The sequence below is a fragment of the Mytilus trossulus genome, chromosome 13 (genome assembly GCF_036588685.1).
Source record: "Mytilus trossulus isolate FHL-02 chromosome 13, PNRI_Mtr1.1.1.hap1, whole genome shotgun sequence".
Lineage (NCBI taxonomy): Eukaryota > Metazoa > Mollusca > Bivalvia > Mytilida > Mytilidae > Mytilus > Mytilus trossulus.
Genome location: NC_086385.1, coordinates 44,562,480 through 44,587,497, shown reverse-complemented (window position 1 = coordinate 44,587,497; position 25,018 = coordinate 44,562,480). Strand labels below are relative to the sequence as shown.

Here is a 25,018-nt window from a genome sequence, read left to right as displayed (position 1 = left end):
TATTGATGTTTGAATATTCATTTCCTTAACACTATTATCTAATTATTTCCATTTGTATACATTCTCCACCTATTTAATTCGGCCATATTGAATCTTGTGGTGACGTCACGAAAATCAAGAATGTGTTAAGATTTCAATTCCGTGTTTGAATGATTTACTTAAAGTGATGGCAAGTGAAAATAATAAGCCAACAAGTTAATATGCAACGAATGTTGTTACCCCCTAGTTTTCTCTCTGATGTCTGTTTATGTATTTCTTTTCAGACCATATCAAACAATTCATTTCTACATAAGAAAATGCCTGCAACAAATCAGGAATATGACTGTAGTTATCCATTAGTTTTATGTGTTTGAGCTTTTGGTTTTGCCATTTGATTAGGGACTTTCGGTTTTAAATTTTACTCAGAGTTCTGTATTTTTGTGATTTTACTTATCTAATGTGATGCATTATCACGTGTGCATTACAGTATTACCTATAAACTGTTTCTGTAAGGTTGTATTTTTCACTAAAGGCTCCTTCAGTCAGTTGTACTGGACCACTAGATGGCGGTGATGACATTAGATGCACACCACTCTGTCTTGCAAGAATAGCACTGGTGTACTCATCTAATACAATTTTGTCCCCATCTGAAAATTTAGACAATGTTCAATCAACACTATCAGTATTGGTAAATACAATTTTTAAGACAACCTTATTTTATTAAAAAAAAAATTGATATTAAAAGAAATCAGGTTGAAATTGTTTGAATCTATGGAAGAGTTACTATAAATGCTCCACAATCTTGTACTTTATTAGGCATTACTAATGGGTTTTTTTCAAGAGCCATTGATGAGTCTTATAAGGACAAAACATGGGTCTGCAACTCAAAGTCAGGTATCTTTGATGAGTATTTACTTACATAAAACTCCCCGTTTAACTTAGGCAAAATTAATTTCAATACATATTTAAATTGAACTGATCAACTGAATTAAAATGACTATTTCAGTCATATTTCACCACCACTGGGTTATTCATACTTAATATTCTTATTGAGTTTTCTGGTATATTATTTTCTTTAAAGTATTTGCGCTTTATAATCATCACTTTTGTTTACTTTATGTTAAAAATATGTCTGTTTTTTGCTTTGATTTTGAATGTTTAGAAACCTTAATTTTTTTCATATCAATTGTAATTAAACACGTATATCATGTTTCGGAGCTGTACTTTAAAAATACCAGTTTTGTAATAAAATTTCTTTTAACTGGTGGCTTTGGAAATCTTATCTTGTTTCACCTGGTATTTTTTGCTAAAACACCTCCTTAAAATGATATATCTATAAACTTCTGTATTCTAATATTTTCAAATTGGAATTGAACTGAATGCAGGTAAAATTAATTTATGGATAATTTACCTTCAGTTGTCACAATTTCAGGGGAGGCAACACTGTAAGCACTGAAACCAAACTGGTTTACAGCACAAACTCTGAATCTGTAAGATGCATTGGGTGCCAGATCTTGTACAATTGTACACTCATCAATGGGGTGTGCAACAGTCAACCAAGAATTTCCATCTGTAAAGAAAACAAATGTAAAATATTAAAACATGCTACAAAGTTCAAATAAAGGTTATGAAAATGAACTTTTCTATAGATTTCTAAGCTAAGACTATCTATGGTGAACCAAAACTTTTAAAATTTACGATAGGTACATAATTTAAAGAGTATACGTGATAACAACACAGAATGCGATAAATTCAGAATTTTGCAAATGATAGCAAGGGCTAATTCAATACAAGTCCCAAACAAAAATAAGATCTTATTTTTTCCATGGAAACTCAATATTCAAACTTTTTCTGCTCAACAGATTGCAGACAATACTTGCGATGCATTATGAATGTTTTAATGGTTACACATAATGCATATTATAATTATAAATGTGGGATTTTCCCAACATGTTTACCAAAGAGAGATCACTTTACACACCCTATTTTAGTGATTTAATAAAATTACTTGTTTTTCTGCAGTCAACTCTGTATCCTGTGATGTAAGAGTTTCCATTGGTTGTTGGTGGTTCCCATAGCAACAAAGCTTGTGTTGATGATACTTGTGTTGCCACTGGTCTGCTGGGCTGACTTGGAACATCTTAAAAGAAAAGGTATCATAAATAAAAATTCTTATAAAAAAACATGTTGTTTTAAAAAGTGCTTCATCAATGGAACAACTAATATAAGAAAAATAAGGTTCATGTAACACAAATCTGTATTTCATAGTATCAATTTGATAAAATCAACAAGAGTTCTCAAATCCATTTAGAACAGTTTTTATATGTCTTTGAAAACTGATAAAAGTTACCCATAAGTATATATAAGAAGTGACAGATTTTATTTTCATACGACAATTCTAATATATTTTTTTTTTAATTTTAAAAAATGACAGGTACAAAAGTGTGAGATTAATGAATAAAATGTATGTACATTTTGTTTATAGTTACAATTAAAATGGCAAAATATTACTATTGCCCCTCTCAAAATAAGTACAGTTCATTCTAAAGAATTTCATTAAAATTACCTCCCACCAAGACTCTAGCTGCTGCAGTAGCTTTTCCTCCTTTACTCCTCACAATACATTTGTATATTCCAGCATTGTATGGTTTGGCAGAGACAACTGTAAGCACAGTACCATTGTCTGTCACTTTTACGTAAATACGACTACTCTCAGAGACTAGCTCTTCATTCCTGTACCATGTGACTGCTGGAGATTCATCAATATCCAAAATGCACCGTAGGACAATGTTTTCTCCAGGAGTAAAGGCAAGATCATGGAACTTGGACACAATCTGTGGATTTTCATCTGAAATCAAATTTCATTCAATATCAATATTTTAAAGTTTAAAATATCAGTTGGACTCTCAGTACACTAACATTGTGAGCAGGAAAATATACCCATATGCAATTTACTTTATCAAATACTGTGAATTCATTTATTTTTGTGGGTATCAATTTTCGTGCATTTTTGGAAAAACCAGCGAATAATAATGAATCCACAATAGTAACTTCAATTTCATTTTATGTTTCCAAGTGTATGCTTTTTGTTTGCAATTTTTCATAGGATGTGGCACTGCTAGATAAAGCTAGATGAAAAATTTCAATAAGCTTTGATTTTTAATTGCTAGGGAAAACTTGACAGACATGTGTATTAAGTGTACATATCTGAAGCAGTGGTAAAACAATTTAAACTGAAAAAAAAGGACGGAGTATTTTTTTTCTCTATTCTAATTCTATGAGTTAAATATTTCTCTAAAATATTAAGTTATCTGAGAGTTCTTAAATTGTTTACAGAAATTGTCAACTATTTAGAAAACAACCAATTAAAAAGCATTCATACCTTTTGACTCATCTTTAGGAAACAAATCTTTTGATGCCTTCTTCCTCTGCTTGACATCATCAGCGACTACCCCATATTGTAACTCTTTCCGTAAACAGGGATCTTCGTGGATATCCTTATCTGCTTCCATCACTGACATCTTCCGTCTAACTATTGTCTCCACATCTTCATCATCCACATCTGTCATCCTCCGTGTTGTCCTCAATCCAGGGACTCTTGAAAGGTACTCAGCATCAGTCAGTGGCACAACTTTTGCCCCTGGACCTCTGTGGTATCTGTTTTGCCAGTCATACCAGGATTCTTCATCAAGATATTCACCAAAGTATTCACAATCAGGGTACGTTTGATTTCCAGATTCATTATCTCTGGCTGTTGTGAATGGCGTTACAGGAACTGTTTGCTCCAGAACAGATGTCAGACAGTGTAATTGTGCTATGCTTCTTAAACTTGATGCTTTTCTCTACAAATAGGTAAAGCATGTACTGTTACATTATGTTTTATGGTGAGTTGTTTTTCAATTATTTTCCTAATTCACATGAATGAACAAACAAACAAAAACACTATATATGATCAAATATGTCAGTTATCTACTATTTTTTATTTGCAATACGAGTTTTGCAATATAAGTAACAGTGTATTTAAGCAGTCATTTTTTTTTTGCCGATCAATGCATTTGAATGGGGACATATAGCTGGAACCCCCCCTTTATCCTGGGTTGGGACCCCCCCCTTTTAAAATGGCTGGAGCCGCCCCTGCCAGTGGCTAATTAACTCTTCTGTCTTTTGTTCTCTTATGTGTTTAATATCTCAGTAGATAAGTTAACAAAGATACAGCATTTCTAACATAAATAGTTGCATTTTCAAAAAATACACCATTGTGCTGCCTTTATGAATTTTTTTTCAAATCATCATGTGATGGCTAAGCACAATTTCTACAGAAAACTACAAATCCCATTAATCTTTTAAAAGGAATATTCTGTTTAACTTTGTCCTTAACATTAATGAAGTTTTTTGTGAAACTTATCTAGCAGCAAATGAAACCTTTTAACCATGATTTAGTTGAATTTTGATGAAACTGAGAATAGAAATAGGGGATGTGTCAAAGAGAGATTCATTGTACTATTGACCATACATACCTGTGCTAAATCTCTAGCTTGGAATGATACAAGTGGACCAAGATCAAGTGGACTGTTGCTCTTATCTGCTGACTCTTTTATCCAAGGATGTATTAAACATTCAGCAGCTGATAATCTATCACTATAAACAGGGGAAATATTTTATTACACCATTTTTAGAAATATTATTCATATTTTCAACTGTGATTGAACATTAACCTAACTAGAATTTACTCTTGGCCACCAAATCTTTTTAAGGAATGACTGTAATATTTTTTCTGTCTATGAAGAAATAACATAAAAAATTTGGTGCACACTTAATAACGTGCGTAGCAGGTTATTAAACAGTGTGCACCACATTTTTTCATGTTATTTCAAATAGACAGAAAAAAATATTAGTAATTTTTTATGATTTAATTCTAAATTCCATTTTAAACCGTAGAAAACCATGAAAAAACATTGATGACGTCACGGTCACATGACTAAATTATGTCTATAGGCTCATAACAAAATAATCAGCAAATCAGAAAACATGTTACACTGTACATCCAAAATTAAATTATTGTTCAGTAAATTCTTAAATATTCCAAAGCATCATTTGCAATGGTGATTCTTATGCCTAGTGGACAAACATAAAAGTTTTTAATCCTAATTTAATAGTTGAACTAATAACGCATGCACTGACCTGTGATCATATAAAGAATTTTTCTAAAAATGCAGAATAAATATTGCTCACAAGTTCACTGATTGGTAATTTTCATGTGCAACTCCTTTACATGTCTTTTACAAAAAAAATGTGACTAAAAATCATTTTGAATATGTTAAGCTTATACGAATATATATAAAAATTTAGAAAATAATATAGCCCCAAACATGGCTGGAAAGGGCTAAACATGATAAAAAGTAACTATAAAAATAATTGTTTAATAAGAAGGAAAGCTGATCTCACTCTCAAATCACTTATTATTATAACTTTAATTACCATGGATCAACTACTAAAAGTTCTGCCAGAAAGTCTATAGCATCTTCTGACACATGTTTGAAATTCTCCTCCAATGGGTTAATTTTACCTTCCATCACTTTCTTCAATGTTTCAGAGTTGTTTTCTCCCCTTAATGGAGATACACCACTAAATCTGAAATGAACATAATTAGACTTTCATTAATTTAAATCTTCATTTATATTTATAACAGTGACATAGAAAGTTATGGATTATCTACCATTCTAACATGACGTCCTTCAAATGCTTTGAGTACACACCCGTGGTAAAATATGAATATATTGTTAGAGTTGTTCAGATCATACTCCCACCTCATATGTATTTTTTTATGAATGAGCTACCCGACGTCTTAGAACGATGACGTCAGAATATAAGCATATTATGGGAAAATACATGCTTGTGAAACCGAAAAATCACCACAACAAGGAAACTTAAACAAACGATGCTAAAATGTGTTTTAAGCCATTTTTTTTTTATAAGACATATTAGTAAACTTATCATTTAAATTCATCAAAACCAATCTAAATACTTTATTGTAAATAGTTTAAGCATGTCACTAATTCAGTTTTCTCTGTTCTTTTACATCAACTTAATAGTGAGTTTATTTTTTGGAAAAGAAAATATTTGCCTTCACCTAGAGTGCTTTGATCTAAAAGAATACCTGTTTTTGTCCTATTAGAATGGAAATGGCTTGAATGTATCGTGATTTTACCACAGGTTGTCCCTTTATGCCGATATTTACCCCTCGCTATTGCTCAAGGTAAAATATTTGGCATATAGGGACAACCCGTGGTAAAATCACAATATATTTCAGCCCCCTTGAATTACTCGTGAATTTTCATAAGAAAGGTTAAAGGAGTCTAATCCTGAGTCCTTTCAAATAAATATGTATATCTTCACAAAATATTTGGATCCTTTCTTTCAGAAGTAGAAGCTACAGGTCAAACGTTCAGCTGTGAAGGGAGGGTAAGTTTTATACTCTGAACTATTAAGATATAACAATGTTAACAATGAACAAAAAAGAGGCTTTATATTCCAAGTAATTCTATGCTGAAGTTGCAGCAATATTCTTCATCAGGGGACAAAATCACTTTGAATTATTAAGGGGAGATAACCGTACCTAGAAAATACAAGTCAAAATTTTGCATCTCAATATAATGCAAGGACAGATATTTAAAGGTGTCCAAATCTTGATTGTTAATATGATTTTTAACTATACTTACAAAATATAAGTGAGAATGCCAACACTCCACATATCTGAGGCTGAGGAGACAGGTTCATTCTTAATCTGTTCAGGGGAGGTAAATTCTTCTGTGCCGTAGTTTAACTTGACATCGTAATCCATAGACACGTGACGAGAGAGTCCAAAGTCAATCAGTCTGATCTGATCTGAATCTGGGCTTGACAGGAAAATATTTGAAGGCTGGAAAAAATATAATAATTTTTTTTTAATGTAAATTCAAGACTTTTAATGTAAATTAAAGTCTAAAATGAATAAATGGTCTTACTCTGTCTTCATCCTTAAAAATAATGAAAACAACAAAATCAGCTGCAAAACTTAAAAAATATTAAATAAAACAAAATATTTATATAGTGATACTCTATTTATCAGGAAATTTTCTTATATTTACTTTGTTATTGGTAGAAATTTTAACTAGAGGCTCTAAAGAGCCTGTGTTGCTCACCTTGGTCTATGTGAATATTAAACAAAGGACGCAGATGGATTCATGACAAATTGTTAAAAATTGACTATAAAGGACAATAACTCCTTAGGGGGTCAGTTGACCATTTTGGTCATGTTGACTTATTTTTAGGTCTTATTTTGATGAACATTATTGCTGTTTACAGTTTACCTCTATCTATAATAATAATCAAGATAATAACCAAAAACAGCAAAATTTCCTTAAAATTACCAATTCAGGGGCAGCAACCCAACAACAGGTTGTCGGATTCATCTGAAAACTTCAGGGCAGATAGATCTTGACCTGATGAACAATTTTACCCCATGTCAGATTTGCTCTAAATGCTTTGGTTTTTGAGTTATAAGCCAAAAACTGCATTTTACCCCTATGTTCTATTTTTAGCCATGGTGGCCATCTTGGTTGGTTGGCCAGGTCACGCCACAAATTTTTTAAACTAGATATCCCAATGATGATTGTAGCCAAGTCTGGTTTAATTTGGCCAAGTAGTTTCAGAGGAGAAGATTTTTGTAAAAGATAACTAAGATTTACGAAAAATGGTTAAAAATTGACTATAAAGGGCAATAACTCCTAAATGGGTCAACTGACCATTTTGGTCCTGTTGACTTATTTGTAAATCTTACTTTGCTGAACATTATTGCTGCTTACAGTTTATCTATATCTATAATAACTATCAAGATAATAACCAAAAACAGCAAAATTTCCCTAAAATTACCAATTTCGGGGGCAGCAACCCAACAACAGGTTGTCGGATTCATCTGAAAACTTCAGGGCAGATAGATCTTGACCTGATGAACAATTTTACCCCTGTCAGATTTGCTATAAATGCTTTGGTTTTTGAGTTATTAGCCAAAAACTGCATTTTACCCCTATGTTCTATTTTTAGCCATGGCGGCCATCTTGGTTGGTTGGCCGGGTCAGGCCACACATTTTTTAAACTAAATACATCAATGATGATTGTAGCCAAGTTTGGTTCAGTTTGGCCCAGTAGTTTCAGAGGAGAAGATTTTTGTAAAAGTTAACGACGATGGACGACGACGACGGACGACGGACGCAAAGTGATGAGAAAAGCTCACTTGGCCTTTTAGGCCAGGTGAGCTAAAAATGACCAATACACACTATTTAAAGAAAATTATTACCTTGATATCAAGATGAGCAATACTTGATGCATGGATATTTCTGAGTATTTCCAAGAGTTGTTTGACATACTTCACAGCCTCAATTTCAGTCCATTTTTCCTGGGACAAGATGTGGTCTACCAGTGATCTCCCTTTGACACTGATTAAACTGGTTAAGGAAATATCTAAGATTTCAATTTACCTCTATCTTGATCTTATTTGCCTATTTTTTTCTCATCTTTCCCCTTTTTTTAATTCTCAAGATTTTGTTCATTAATCTCTATTTTGAAAACTCATTTAAAACTAAATCTTTTCTGGTGAGTGCACCTGATTTTTTTTTAAGAAGACAGAAGAAAGCATTTATACTCATCTGGTGTATAAAATGATTTATTACAATCAAACAAAAAAATTAGACATAAAATATAAATTGTTAGTTTTGGTGAGGATACTTCACACATCATAACCTAGGATAGGATACTACACATTTTATTACAAGTAGTTCTACACACTCCAGTACTTGTAATACTACACACATCATGCTTCTGTACTACCATTGTAAATGTCATGCATTTAGCTGCAATAAAAACACAAATTTTGATTTAAGAAAAATCAATAAAACATAATTGCACATGATATAATACCTACCCCCTTAAATAAAAAAGATTCTAATCTGAAATTATTTTTTTTGAGAATTACATCACCTAAACCTATCAACAGAAAATACATCTTTATTAAGTCAATTTCCTTGATGCATAGGTACTATTTCTGTACCAAAAATCTGTAGTACTGGAAGTCTACTTTTAATATTCAGTACTATTTTGTTACATTAAAATGATTGTAATATTTAGGTACCTGTATTTCATAGTACTTTATTTGTACTTGAAATTTAAGAACTACAGATTTTTGGTTACACGGCTACATTTTCAGCATTTTGAAAGTTTGTCTTTTTCAAATCACATAAAGTTATGATGTTCCAACATAGAATTCTGTGATCATTATTGGTATTATTTTTGTATCAATATTTTAGGTACAAATCAAGTACTGGAAAATACAAGTACCTATATATTACATTAATTTTAAAGTAACAAAATAGTACTAAATATTAAAAGTAAATTTCCAGGACTACAGATTTTAAGTACAGAAAAAGTACTGTAGCTGTGTATATACAGAAAATAATTATTAGTATTTAACCAATATTTACCTTTTCAAATCTATTCTGCATCTTCAAAGTTCATATAATCTTTTTGTGATGATGCAACGTAAAGCAATCAACAATCAATCAATCAATCAATGTTAGTTCATGCATAAATCATTCAACCATGCAATCTAAAACCATTCATGCAGATCATAGGATACAGTTCCATTACAATGACCAACTGTCTCTCTGACTGGAACGCATCAATGACCGATGGAACACGTTGGTTATTAATACGTCGCATATTGTTCAATTCATGTCCGAAGAAAAATTTCAGTTCCTCATTGCATGCTGGGATCATTTTAGCAGCATATTCCTTGCCGGTAGATTTCTGTATAACTCTTCTGACGATTCCATGTCGACCTCTGCCTAACTCCTCAAGTGGATAGTAATAATCTTCAAACACAGACTCACGGAAAGATATTTGTTTAGTTGTGGTCTCAAGTTCTACAAAGTAAAAGTATAAATTAGACACCATTAGTCTCTGTGGTTTAGTAATTTAGGTAATTTAACCTTTAAACTTCAGCTTATCATTAAAAAAAATAGAAAAATAAATAGGGATCAATTAGGTGGCAACTTTAAAACCTGCAAAACTGGAGATCTCTCTCTCTACAGTATGATTTTCAACTCCGAGACAAATTGTAATCAGATTTGCTGAATAACATTTTTTATGAACGGAAAGAAAGCTATCAACACTAGAATCTCCTGAGGGTAAACATATACTTTTTAATATGGATATTTCATTTTACTCTTTACATTTTGAAGTACCGGTATAATTTTTTTTACATTGTATCAACATTTAAATAAATCTAATCATTAAAGAATGCCAAATTTTCTTTTTGTCAATAGTGTTGCCTTTTGTTGTTGAACTTATGACTTTTGAAAGTACCCTTTGTACTCCTCAGTTTTCTATGTTGTGTTTTGTGTACTGTTGTTGGTCTGGTTGTCCTTTCTTTTTTAGCCATGGTGTTGCCAGTTTATTTTCGACTTATGAGTTTGAATGTCACATTGATAGCTTCTGCCTCTCTTTGATATTGTTTCTCTCATTCTTCAAGACTGATCACTTTAAAATTGTCAAATTATATAGTAAGAAACATTTTATTTTAAAGGTCAGAAAAATGGACTCCCTTTCATGAAGAAAGGTTATGAGGCTATTTCCTTTTTTTATTAATTGTTTTCTATGAGTTTCAAAACGGTCAGTACATGTAATGTGTTTAAAGTGTCTATGGAAGTATCTACATATGACTATAACATTGAATGAAAAATGTAAGTATTAATGATGTTGTTTTTATAGCTAAAACTAGAAAAATTATTAGGACTCAACAAATAAACGGCAGCAGTCCTTTTGCGCCAATTACTGATTTTTAGGGGTATCATTTGCGCCAAATTTTATTTTCAAAATGTATCAATTGCACCAATATTCGGAACTCATTTGCGCCAATTTACCTGTAAACATATTTATCATAAATATTAATGATTACTGTATATTTATTCTTATTTTTGCCTAAAAAGGTATCATTTGATAGGAGATATTTCACCATAAAGATGAGTTTCTGAAGAGAATCAAATGACTTAAGCAGCATTAGACAGTCAATGTACAGAGAAAGAATAAAACTTATTGCTTTGCTTAACAAAGAAAATAGAATTTAAGTGTTTGCTCTTTATGTTTAAGCCACATATGTTGATGACACAGAGCTTTGTTCATCATGCGTATGGGCTTTATTATTATTATGAAATAGTATTTTATGGATTTCATCCTTCAATGTTTGTGTTTTTGGACATTACATAGAAGTTTAAAGCTACTACATACATTAAATTGGGAAGTACCCATGCAGCAGCAGTAAGAAAAACACATGTTTCAGAAAAGGAAACATGTGCCGTGTTACACTGCCGGTTCCAAGTCCAAATAAAGGAGAAAGGAAGTAATTTTTCTTTTAACTAGCGCAATCGTATGTTTTATTTTTGGCGCAAATGATACCATCTAATTTTAAAACATGTGGCACAAACGTAGCATATGAGAATAAAAGTTGTGGCGCAAAAGGACGCATTTTTGGCGCAAACGGATCTCTCCCAAATAAACAAGGAATAATACTGAATTCACTGGAATAAAAATCAAATATATCAAACATTAGTTAGAAATATACTTTTCAAGTGACCATTTCTAGATAATTATTGAAAATAATATACAACTGAGACCATTTCATGTGCCAACCAAATTTTCTGCAAGTTGCCGCAACCTTTTTAAATTTAAGTAAAAGGTGTAATAATAATTAAAAAATGCAATTTCACATAATTCCTGCTACCCAAATGCACAATACTGATTTTAATATCTAATAGCTATTGCACAATAAAATTAAATTAAACTTGCAGAAAAAATGGTCAAGACTAATATGGTGTGTGATATGATAAGGGAAATAATTTTACCCAGCATAACTTAAATGGAAAATAAAGAAATATGAAGAGATTTTCTAAAGGGGAATACAAAATATTTGAGTGTGAGTAAAATGGATTGTGAATATGATTTAAAAAATGATATGGTATTAACATGCTGGCACACAGAATGAGGTCATTATGGAAGAGGGATGTTTCTATGGAAACTGATTTTCTTCTACAGGAAGTTTACCTTCATTATCACTATCATCTGAAAATTTTAATAATTACAATTTTGTCAGTAAATAAATCTGTTACTAGCCAGACAATAACTAGGATTTTCAATATTTCTGGTGTATGTAACAAAGTTGTAAAATAATCAAACTTTATGGTTAGTTCTACTTGATAAAAACATTAATCATTATTCATGATCAAATTATTCTAATACTACCACTTTGACTAATAGTTTTATTTTTAGTAGAAAAAAATAATTTAAACAATTGATTAGCATTGCATCTTTTAATTTTTTATATATATTAATTTTCTTATGTTGGAACCAGTTTATTTTCAAGGGTGAACATTATTCACATTTTCATTCAGTAGACCACTAAAATATATCCATAGGTCTAAGAGTTTTGGAACCATAAACTTAAACATACATGTAAAGTAGCCAGCTGAAAAATGTAGCCATAGATTTTTTAGAGAGTTAAGGCCCTTTATTTTACCTACCATCAACAAACAGATTTGAAGAAGAGATGGATTTTCCCGCCACATTTTCAGCCACACATGTGTACAAGCCACTATCCAATGAAATGACATCATTCAGACTTAGCGACCATTGGTTTGGTTTGGTGTGTTGTATCTTCAATCGGCTGGTTTCAGTGATTGGTCGTGTATCTTTCATCCATCGTATCTTAGGATAAGGAATACCATCTACTTTACATTCAAACCTACCACTCTTGTGGCTGTCCAGATACATGTCTTCTGTCGGTTCAATAAATGTAGGTGCATCTAAAAACAAAGTTAAACATATAGAATACTTTAAATCTAATAGTATTAGTTAGATACCATTTTTTTGTATTGTGTTGAAAATGGGTAAAAAAATTAATTGTTTAAGTGATATCCCAATGGCACACAAACACACGGATCATTTCTTTAATTTATCTAATAATCCAGTGTTCATCCCACGCCCTTAAAGGACTGCAGATCCCCGTTGGTATACTTTTTTAGCATGGGTCAATTAGCCATAGCACAGAGGTATAATTTTGGTGCTAAAATTTTAAACTACTTGTTAAATATTTTCTGTGTGGTATAAAATTTCAGGTGAAATATAACCGGTATTTTGATTGTTTACACCAATTGATCAATTTACCTTAAGAGGTTAACCTTGTTAATTGGACTTAATCGATGCAATTATCACTTGTTATATTATTCTTTTGTATATTAGAATTGATCAGGAGATGATTATTCACAGATATGTTATTTTGCTTCTATATATAATAAATATATCAATAAACCTTTCTTTCCTATATTTTTTTTGCATAACTTCACTAACCTGCATATTCTAATTGTACAATTATAATTTTAATCCCATTGTCATTTTCTGCTGTACATTTATATTCTCCAATGTCATCCAAACAGAGGTTAAATATATCAAGGGTGATAACTCCACTTGGTGTGATGATAGATTTATATTTAGTTTTATCAGACAAGTTATCTCCCTTGAATGTCCATTCTATAACAGGAAGAGGGAAACCCCTGACAGCTAGGTTGATTCTGACTGTTTTCCCTAATACACCATACTGTAACTCCTCAACTGTTGATTTGAATTCTGGGGGCATACCTGTGAAAATAACAATTAAGTAATCAACAGGCTTCTATAGGTGATATTGCATTTCTTTTTGTGTTAAAAAAATATATATAATACTCATTAAAATCATTAAAATATTGCAGAGGTAAAATTAAAACTTCCCAAATTCCAAGTACCATAAACACTGTATAGAATTTAAAGTTTGAAAAAGTTTATACAATTAAATTGGAAAAAGCTGGCAAAGAGAGGTCTAAAACATGATTAAAAGTTGTACCTGGTGAGGATTCATAGCCTTAGGCAATCTTTACTATGTGATTTTGAATTGCCTACTTTTCATTAAATAAAGTCAAAATAGCTAAAAAAAAAACTATACAAAAGGGAGAAATTATGTGTTTAACTGGTTATTTTAGATTGTGATTGATACATACCACTTCTATACATGTCATCACTTTCATCCAGTGATATCTGTCTACTGAGGACAAGTGGACTCTCTATAGAAGATCGTCGGGACATCCTTGGTGTTCCACTGTCCCTGGACTGTGATCTGCTAAATACTGGAGGTACATAGTCATCTAGAAAATCAAGGAAAATTCTCATTACAACTTTATAATTTTTATTCATCTAATGGACAGAATTAAAGGATATGGTACATCCCAAAATCGTATTTCCTCGACATGACATAAAAAGTTGAAAAAGCATTTTATTTTCATTTTTAAAAATATTTAATTTTTGTTACAAATTTTATAGACAATACTTCCAATACAATCTTGACTTTGCTTATAAGTTAAAATTTGTATGTATTTCTAAAGCAATGTATTCATTTGACAAAGATATTTTTAAAAATATCCTGTAAAATATTTCAGCGCCAAATACCATTAAGTGAGTAATGCAATGGTACATTGCCTTGCATAAATCAATGGTGGAATATATTTCTTCTTTGATGAGAAAAAACAATTTGTTTTTGTAAATAATTATTTAAATTAAAAAATTCTGCAAAAATAAATCACACATGTACACAGCATACCTCTGACATTGATAACACTGCAAGGCATTGTGGGATCACTAGCACCAAACTGGTTCTTAGCTCTGATTCTAAACATGTAATCTCTTTCTGGATTTAATCCAGTCACATCATATTCATTATCTTCTATGTTATCAGCCAGAACCGTCCACATGGAATGTGGTGGCTCACGTTTTTCTACCGTGTATTTCAATGAAGATCCTTTGACATAGGATGGCACACGTGCTGGACCCCACGTCAACAACAAGTTTCCTCCATAGTGGTTGGTAATTAGAGGTCGTGACGATGACATCCTAGGTGGTACTGACAAAGGGAAAACATCATTAGAAACAGTTTGACATTCTACATTTCAGTTATTTACATTTAATTTATAGGTTTTAGCCTAATAATTAAACACCAGCTACATTTTCAAAATATTCAATATTCATTTCCTTAAAAAATACAATAGATCAAAGCCACTCATGCATTAATGAACCCACCTCAAAACTCATCATATAATCAAGGTAAATAAGCTTTAAATAACTTTTAATGGTAAGCCCTTACTATGTGTGACCTCTGACCATTAACCTTTACTTGAACTACTCTTTGACCTTAATACTAACCTCCTTTAGGAGCAGCATCTCTCATTTTCGCCTGTGGAATTTCAAGGTCCTCTCTTTTTAAGTCTATAAGTGGTCTTTTTACTTTGTCTGCAAAATATCAAAACCAAATTTTAAACTATAAAAATAAGTTCTTTAGCCATGCCTTGTGGAATCTGACCTGGGTGTATCTCATAAAACATCACCTACACGAAATGTGTCTACATAAGTAGAGAGTATGAAGTATTTCTGTTCATTAGTACTGGAGAAATGCATGACATATAGATTCCATAACTGCAACTTGCTACATGCAGTGTGTTACAATGACTAATGTACCCATATTTTGACTATTTTATTTCTTGTGTCTGTTTATTTAACGCATCAATGTAAATATAACGGAATTTGATGAGACTGTCATTAACGTGAGAGGGTTAGTGTTATAGAACCAGGTTTAATCAACCATTTTCTACATTTGAAAATTCCTGTACCAAGTCAGGAATATGACAGTTCTTGTCCATTTATTTTTGATGCATTTTGTTATTTGATTTTGCCATGTAATTATGGCAGTTAAATTATATTATTTAAAGTCTCAATAGGAAAATTCATAAAGAAACCAAGAGAACTTGATTAATTAAATTTTGACCAATCAAATGCTGAGAACAGATATTTTACCAGTGAAGATAAATATTTTATCTCACAACTATAAAAAAAAAAGTGAAAATAGCACAGAAATTAGACCAATATCTCTTCATGTCAAAATTAGAAACAGGCCACATCTGTACGATAATATTTGTTAGATAATGGTTTAACACTGTGTAGACTTACCTAGGATATATGAGGACAAAGAGGGGTTGATTAATTGATTCAGGTTTAACACTGTGTAGACGTACCTGGGATATATGAGGACAAAGAGGGGTTGATTGATTGATTCAGGTTTAACACTGTGTCAAAACACTTTGGCTCTGCAAGGGCATCAAGGAAGTGGAAATGTGGATTTTCTGACAGTGTTGGCAATAAAAAAACAAAGGAAAGTGCTCTTGGAAGGAAACAATGCATAAGAAGTCATCACCTGTTGTGTTCAAGGAGTGCAAGAATTGTATTGATACCATGGATATAGAAAGGGACACATTACATACCCTGCATTGTTTGTATAAGATTTCTTACATCCTCAAGTTTTAACTCAGATTCCTCCTCCTCTGTAAACATAGATAGGCTCAAATATTTGTATCTTTTTTATTGTTGTTTATTTTCATAAATTTCACAGATGGTATTTTTGAGGTAAACAAAAGTACAACACATATGTTACCAATATGGTCGTTGGTATACCCTCTATTTATCCACCAGGTTTCTTATTTAACCTTAAGTAATGATGATGATCAAAATTCTAGTTCATACAACTTTTGATATTTTTTATAAATGCTTAATTAACCATCAGTTGTTTGGGCTACTCAGGTCTATGGTTAATTTAGCTCTATTTCTAGCATTTGTTGAATTTTAAAAATTTTAAAAATTGTTATATAAAACTATATGATTTCTTCATAGGAAACTTCCACTGAATACATACTCTGGTGAAACTGTTGCACAAATGGGAGATAACTCACTTTTATTTTGAAAAATAGGACAATATCATTTTTTATAAATATGTGTACACAATACTAATTCCTTCCAAATTTGAATGCATATCTGCTTTGTATCTAAATTTGTTATTTCTTCATGGAATTTAACATTTTAACATTCTATCCATAATTTATTACAAATAATTATTGTAGCCATGACTGCAGACAATACCTTTATTTCTATCCAGGCAAACAGCCAATGTAGGATCACTACAACCAAACTGGGTTTCTGCCTTCACTCTAAACTGGTAACCCATATTAGGATTAAGTCCCTCAATGAGGAATTTGGGATCAATGATTCCACTCTGGAAATGTGAGAAACCAGGCATATTGTCTTCTTTAATCTCCACAATGTAAGTGATGGGAACTTTCTTGGCATAGGCTGGTATCCTAGCAGACAACCAGTGTAGCATTGCTCTCTCCCCTGTCACGCTGGTCAATCGTGGTGTTTCCATTGGTAACTTAGGTGGAACTGTAAATCAGAGCAGATTTTATCACAAAATGTTTATTTAAAAATATTTTTATTAATTACCGATCTTCACGCTCAGAAGTTCATATTTTTTAACCAATAATGATTTTTGTAAAAAAATGATGTCTTGAAATGGTTGATACCTCCTAATTCATTTATATTTTGTTTGTTATACATGTAGTAGCATAATATGGTAAATTCTTTAAAAATCTCTTTATGGATTGTGCCTTTCGATAAACTATCAACCAACTTATTTTCACGAGCCCTATTTAAATGTCTTTTTTTAAAAGTAGAAACAATGGTGGATGTACCACATATCTATTTTGTACCCTTCTGTAATGACATGAATGCGATTATGATAAATTTGTAGTGACAGATTACAAAATTGATACACTGGCATCACTCATTACATAGTTTGAATGACATTTATTGAAACTATTAATAAATATTAAGTTAATAGTGAGTATGTAATTTACACATGTCCATTTCCCTATCATGTAATTTATTTCCTATGACACAATGATGAAATAGGATATTATTAGGTAGTGTCAATCCCGTCCTGGTACAATCAAGTATAGTAATAAGAACAAAATCCAAAATCTATCATTTAAAATTAATTGTGTCTCAAACTGTTAAAAATTAGTGGATTAAGTTTCAATATTACAAAAAGTCAAAACAGTTAATCAAACTTTTCTATTTTATATTAATTTAAATTACTGCTATTATTTGATATATCAACTTTATTAAGGTTAATGATGATAGTTATGATAAATTATTACTTATGTCTATTTATAGAATCTAAAGTGTTTCTAAAACTATCATAAATTATTAGTACAATTTTTAATTGAATTCAAAAGTGATTTAATACTTGTATGAATCCCAAAATTTAATTTTCCTTTTACACCAAGTGAAAATATTACTGTTATAATTTCTATGATTTAATCAAATCTTATATTTATTGTCTCCCTTAAATATAAAGGGGAGATAATTTGCTATTTGTTTTCAATGATTCTTTAAAACTTTTAATACAACAAATATAGAAAGGATATATACAGTAGGTTGTTTACTGCAACAACACAAAACAGAAAGGCAGAGATAATACGACAATGAACACCTCTTATATATCATCTTAAAAATTAGGTACAACACAGAAAAGAACATTTGGAAAGATATTTGTTTATAAATAGAACACATTTCAATGTGATTTGTCAGTATAATTCATGCTCCGATGTTATTCTAACTCCAAAAAAGTAGTCCATATAAACTGCAATAGAAGAATTAGCGGCTCACACCATGCTGGCAAATTGTGATTAGAAAAGTGCTCTGAAATAGTTGTAAAGAAATGAAGCACCTCTACTGAGTAAAGCAGATTCTATAATCAGTTTTGAAAATCTATCAATCAATAATGAACAATTGCCAGCTTTTGGAAAGGAATTCAAATTATTGAATCCCATAAAGGTGGTTTTATCCAAAAGCCATTATGTGTTAATCATTATGTAATTATTATCAAAGTCTTTTGTTAGCTATTCATCTCTATGTACATGTATAGCTTTTAATGATTGATTTTTTAATCTCCAGGAAACAGAATGCAAGAACTTTAATTTAGATCTGCTTTACCAGATAGAGGCAATGTATTAGCCAATCAGATGGATGAATTTGTGTAAAATTCAAGTAAGTTGCAATTTGAATTTGAATCAGTAATTATTTCTACGTAAAAAAGATTAACAGAAAATCATATTTTAAACATTAGTACAACTGCCCATATATTCCCCCCATTTTTTTTTTAATTTGTCTAAAACCAAAAGTTACTAGAAATAAACTGATTCAAATATGTTAGAACTTTGGAAAATCTGATAGCATATAAATTAACAGAAACAAGGCACAAACATTGTTCCAAAAATATTTCTAAATAGTTTTCTTTTATAAAATCCTGAATCATTTGAATCTTTGATTTCCTCTTTTTATCTTTAAACTGATAAATAAATAATTGAACACAGCCTTGACATTAATTAAATATTTTGTTGATAATTTTATAAATATTTTGTGCCTTGTTAAAAGTTTAGAGTCTGGTAACTTTGTCAGTACCACTGTACCTTCTTCAATAGGAGCTTCTGAAATAAAATGTATTTATCTTTGTCAGTCTATAAATAGCAACAATCTAACATTCAATAAAGCAACATCATATTCCTCAAAATCTTTTTTTGAATCTAAGAAGTCATTTCTTCAAAACTCCTGAAGGATGACATAATACAATTGAGAAATTAAATACTGTGAATTCAGAAATTATTGTGAGCATTTATTATGTGATTTTTTAAAAATGGACAAAAATGTGAGATTTATCAGATATAAAAATTTACTCTGTCGCATTATTCACATTAATAAAAACCTCACAATAATTTACGAATTTACAGTTACCCTCTATGCGTGATAATTCAAATCCTCAACAATCATATTTGCACCTTTTTAAAGTTCTATATTCTTCTTCTTTTTTGTGTTTTGCTGATTATTCTCTTTTCTTTATATTTTAGCACTGCAATATTCTCTATTTGAAATTTTTACGTATAATTTTCTTTTCTCCCCCTCCTCTGACTATTCTATAAACCCCATACACACCCTCATAATGTACTCTTCTCTGACTATTCTATAAACCCCATACACACCCTCATAATGTACTCTTCTCTGACTTTTCTATAAACCCCATACACACCCTCATAATGTACTGTTTAAGCATTGGTGAAGAATACATATTTTTAAATCACAATATTGAATATATGTATATATTATGAATGCAAAAAAATTATATTTATACACAAAAATGAGTCTTAACAATAAAATGAAATTCCAATATGGTTGGCTTCTTTTTAGACCCTATGCATAAAAATAATCAATCTCAAAGGTTATCCTGTCCACCAATTTTCCTTATTTATCAAGTATTCTGGGTTTAATTTCTTCGTTTAAATATAGTTTCAAATAGCAGTAGCATTGAGCATGCAAAAATTTAAAAAAAAAAAATGATTTTCATAATTCTGATGATTTTAAAACTTATCTATATAAATATATATATACATGTACATGCATATCTTTTTTCATGAACCCGTAATATCAATTGCACTTTTGACTCAAAAGTATGGTAAACTTTGACCTTACCACAATCTCCAAGGGTAACAAAGGGAACTTCATAGTCTGAGTCGTATTCATCATCATAATACTGTTCTACCTCTGAAAATACATATAAAACAATAAAAATAAATAAGTTTTTCCATTTTTAAACCTTTATAAGTAAGCAAAACTTTTATATCTTGAGAAGATTTCTAAACAAAACTTAGGATTGTTTTATAGCCTTTGAAATGTGGTACATTTTTTTTGTACTAACATCTGTCTACTACTGAAGCTGTATTTTGACCTCTACATTATTTTTGAAAATCTTAGAACCGTGAGTTAGTCCATTTAAAAAAAAAAAACAATTTTTAGTCATGGTGTAAATGGTACTGGTAACCCATTGCTCTGGTCAAAAGCAGAATAGTTCACAACTTCAAAATACATTAAGGAATATTTTGCTTTGGTCCATTATGATGTATAAGAAGAATATTTCGAAACCTATAGAAACAGGAAGTGTTGCCTCACTACTTTCAAATATATTGTGGGCCCTGTTTCTGAACATATAATGTATGCACCCCTAGTCATGTATATAAAGAATATTTCTCACCTATAAGTCTGTATAGAGAAACAGGAAGTGTTGCCTCACTACTTTCAAATTCATTGTTGGCCCTGATTCTGAACATGTAATGTATGCACCCTTAGTCATGTATATAAAGAATATTTCTCACCTATTGGTCTGTACAGAGAAACAGGAAGTGTTGCTTCACTACTTTCAAATTTATTGTTGGCCCTGATTCTGAACATGCAATTTTTCAATCTTATTCATGTATACAAAGAATATTTCTCACCTATTGGTCTGTATAGAGAAACAGGAAGTGTTGCCTCACTACTTCCAAATTCATTGTGGGCCCTGATTCTGAACATGTAATCCACATCAGGATGTATATCTTTCAGTGTATGTGAGAGACCAGTCAGACCAGATTCGACATCATTCCATTCAAAATTAGGTGGATTCTTCACTTCAATGCTGTATGTGATTGGGTACTTGTCTCTGGTTCTTTCTGGTACCTGTGCAGGTCTCCACCGCAGGGATACAGTTGATGGGCCATCCTCAGTCATATCTGGTTTATCCAAAGGTAATCTTGGCGGAACTAGAAAGTAATTAACAAGAAAATAATTTCAAACAATTCTTTTAACTTAGCCCTGTGTATTACTATGGACTCATTTATTTTTATGTTGGTACCAATGGAACGAAGAAAACTTTTATTTTCATGGATATAAGATTTTGTTATTTTACAAAAGTGTTAATTTTTTTACATAAATAAGGCCTTTAATTTTTTCGTTTGAATTGTTTTACATTGTCTTATTGGGGCCTTTTATAGCTGACTATGCGGTATGGGCTTTGCTCATTGTTAAGGCCGTACGGTGACCTATAGTTGTTAATGTCTGTGTCATTTTGGTCTTTTGTGGATAGTTGTCTCATTGGCAATCAGACCACATCTTCTTTTTTATAACCTCATCAATAAAAAATTTAAAGTAAAGAGTGGTCATAAGGTGCTCACGTAATCCTTCTAAAATAATCATTAAATAATTTTGGGGTGTAAATATATCACTTTAATAAGCCAGGGGGTCATGTTCAAATCAGAAACAAGATGAAGTTGATATTTTTAATGAAAAATAATGTTACTAAAATGTTAAATAATATTCTGGAACCCCCTTGAATGGGGGTCTCATTGGGGGGTTTCGATCCAGGATCCCACTTACTGTTTTGTCAGATTCCCGTATCCCGCTTACAATATGTACGTAAGCAATTCTAATTTTTTGTCATTTCCTGTGTCCCGCTAGACCTCATTTCTTGTTTTCACGACACAATAATTTGACTTTTACGTGTCACGCTTACAAAAATATCAGCAATCCCCCATCATTGCTCAGACCCCAATGAGACCCACTTGAATCCCCTATTATTTACTTACTGAATGTAGTTAGGTGATCAACATAGCATCTTGATGGTACTGAGAAGTCCTGCTCGAACATCTTATAATCCACAGTCTTCCTGGGAATTCTGGGAGATAGTGCTGTAAATATCAATGATTTATAATTAGATTATTGATATATTGAATTAGCCATCTAAGAATTGTGTATACATAACATAACTTACAAATTGGACTATTATACTACTTTAATAGTCCCAGTTTACAATATCACCCATCTTCATAGAAAGGTAGTATGGTAGCTCTCTGAAAATTTTGTATTTTTTGTAAGTTTTGTTGTTAAGAATTCTATATCCAATTTTGAGCTTCTGAACCAATTAATGGAAGTCGAAATATTATAAATTAAACACACACTAAAAAACTGACATAGCATTACTAAAAATGACCTCTCATTGTCATCCAAGTAAGAAGCATTAATAACAAATCATGCCTTAACTTTTTTCAAATTGGTTAGTTCAATCTAAATTTTGTAAAACTACCTACTTTTAAAGGTTTTAAAATTTTTAATGATCAGAAATTAATATGCAACCAAAATTGTGACTTTTATAGCAAACAAGAATGTGTCCAAAGTACACAGATGCCCCATCTGCACTATCATTTTCTATGTTCAGTGGACCATGAAAATGGGATAAAATCTCTAATTTGGCTCTAAAATTAGAAAAATCATATCACAGGGTACATGTTTACTAAGTTTCAAATTGATTGGACCTTAACTTCATCAAAAACTACCTCGACCAAAATTTTTCACCTGAAGTGGGACGAACGGACGGACGGAAGGATGCACAGACCAAAAAACATAATGCCCATAAATGGGGCATAATAAAATCAGGTGAAATCACATTATATCAATCAGAATTCAACTTGATAAATAAGGATTCAATGTTAATATTTTTTGCTAAATGTCTCACTATAGTAGCATAAAAACAAAAAAACAGTATAAAGGCATTTATTTCTGATGCTTCAATCTGTTAAAAAGTTTTTTCTTATTGTGCTGGGCTATAATAAACAAAAGGAAAGAAAACAGCATGCGATAAGGGAAGAAAAAAATTGATGCTGAAAATAATAAGTAGATATGAAAAAAGAAACTTCATGCAAGTCTAGATCTTTATGTGTGAGAAATTTGTGCATCATGTGAATAAGTTAAGGTCGTCACTTATCAATAATTGAGACTGTGAGGTCAAACACTTTTAGAGTGTGATTGAGGTCGAAAGTCATATATTTATTTGGAAATGGACAGGAAACTGTGATAAACTTTAATGCTAGGATCTATCATTAGAACTGTAAGGTCAAAAAAGTTTGTGAATGAAGTCAAAAGTTCAGAAATCCATATGGTGATAGACAGGGAAAAAAGTTAAAAATTTCAAGGTCGAAGGTCAAAGATCAATCAGAGATTAATCAAGGGTTGATTTGGTGTCAGGAACTCAGGATGGGAGTTTTTTTTTACCTTCAAAATCATTTTCATCAGTATCAGAATCGTCAATTTCATTTTTGTAAGTGTTACAAGAATAGTCATGTGTTAATTCTGGATCATCATTGTGTTTAACTTTATCTTCTTTCATATTGGTCTCAGAAGCTTCATTATTATTTTGATTATCAGTGTCATGTGAGGTAACACTCTTGGTGTTTTCAAGGTCAAGACTATTGTTGGTTCTAAGGTCATCTTTGACACAAATGCCATTTTTGTTTGAATCTAAGCAGTCATCATTTTCTCTCAAATTAGTAAATATTTCATTTTCTAATTTAATTGGTAAATTATTCAAATCAACATTTTTGTTTTCAATATCGACTTCATTTGCTGAAAGAAAACAAATACATAAATATAACAGAATATAATATAATCAAACAAAAGCATAAAAAGCAACAGCCATGATAGATAAAAACATCAAACAACTAGATAAGCAATAAAGAATATTGTTACTATTATATAATTAGCTACTATAGCGGTTAATTGCATTAAAGATTAGTTTTTTTATAGCAGTTGTCGTTTGTTGCTGTGTTATATATTTGTTTTCATTCATTTTTTGTACATTAAGTAGGCCAATTTTTCTTGTTTGAATTATTTTGCATTTGTGATTTAGGGGCAGTTTTATAGTTGACTCTAAGTTATGGGCTTTGCTCATTGTTGAATGTCAAGGTGACCTATAGCTGTTAATTTCTGTGTAATTTGGTTTCTTGTGATTAAGAGTTATCTTAATAGAATCATATCACATCTTCTTTTTTTATACCTTGTATGTAAATTAGAACTATCAAATAAATCTACGATTATAGATTTTTACTCAATGCTATATTCGTTCGTCAGCAATCAATTATGTGAGATTTTCCTGTTTTTTTCCCTTCAAGAAATAGATGCTAATGAGGAGTACCTATATTGCACCAATGCTTAACTAAACATCTTTAAAAATCAAATAGATTATGTTTTGTTTTATTACTCCACATTTTTTGAACAATTTGAAAATGCTTGTTATGCATTTTGTATAAACAAATATCTAGGATTTTTTATTTCTCACTTTTGAAATTCGACCATTAGTAGATGAAGCCATGCAACATTTATGTAACTTTTCTGTTTATTTATGTAT

General features: G+C 31.0%; 1 protein-coding gene across 2 annotated transcripts in view; it reads right to left on the bottom strand.

Annotated features, from left to right (window-relative positions):
- Positions 1-25,018, bottom strand: part of LOC134695450 (twitchin-like) — a 98,286-nt gene that overhangs the window by 6,196 nt on the left and 67,072 nt on the right. The window contains exons 28-50 of one of the 2 annotated variants that reach the window (XM_063556702.1): positions 23,887-24,237; positions 22,425-22,526; positions 21,300-21,602; positions 20,500-20,571; positions 19,446-19,463; positions 17,056-17,355; positions 16,404-16,463; positions 15,292-15,378; positions 14,693-14,992; positions 14,097-14,240; positions 13,414-13,701; positions 12,588-12,869; positions 12,112-12,129; positions 9,650-9,935; positions 8,315-8,453; positions 6,699-6,898; positions 5,458-5,610; positions 4,497-4,617; positions 3,362-3,821; positions 2,546-2,827; positions 1,988-2,119; positions 1,391-1,549; positions 473-626 (exon numbers count right to left, since the gene is read on the bottom strand). In XM_063556702.1, the coding sequence (XP_063412772.1) occupies positions 473-626; positions 1,391-1,549; positions 1,988-2,119; positions 2,546-2,827; positions 3,362-3,821; positions 4,497-4,617; positions 5,458-5,610; positions 6,699-6,898; positions 8,315-8,453; positions 9,650-9,935; positions 12,112-12,129; positions 12,588-12,869; positions 13,414-13,701; positions 14,097-14,240; positions 14,693-14,992; positions 15,292-15,378; positions 16,404-16,463; positions 17,056-17,355; positions 19,446-19,463; positions 20,500-20,571; positions 21,300-21,602; positions 22,425-22,526; positions 23,887-24,237 (4,411 nt within the window). The remainder of the gene's footprint in view (positions 1-472; positions 627-1,390; positions 1,550-1,987; positions 2,120-2,545; positions 2,828-3,361; positions 3,822-4,496; positions 4,618-5,457; positions 5,611-6,698; positions 6,899-8,314; positions 8,454-9,649; positions 9,936-12,111; positions 12,130-12,587; positions 12,870-13,413; positions 13,702-14,096; positions 14,241-14,692; positions 14,993-15,291; positions 15,379-16,403; positions 16,464-17,055; positions 17,356-19,445; positions 19,464-20,499; positions 20,572-21,299; positions 21,603-22,424; positions 22,527-23,886; positions 24,238-25,018) is intronic. The other variant, XM_063556703.1, reaches the window with a different exon arrangement.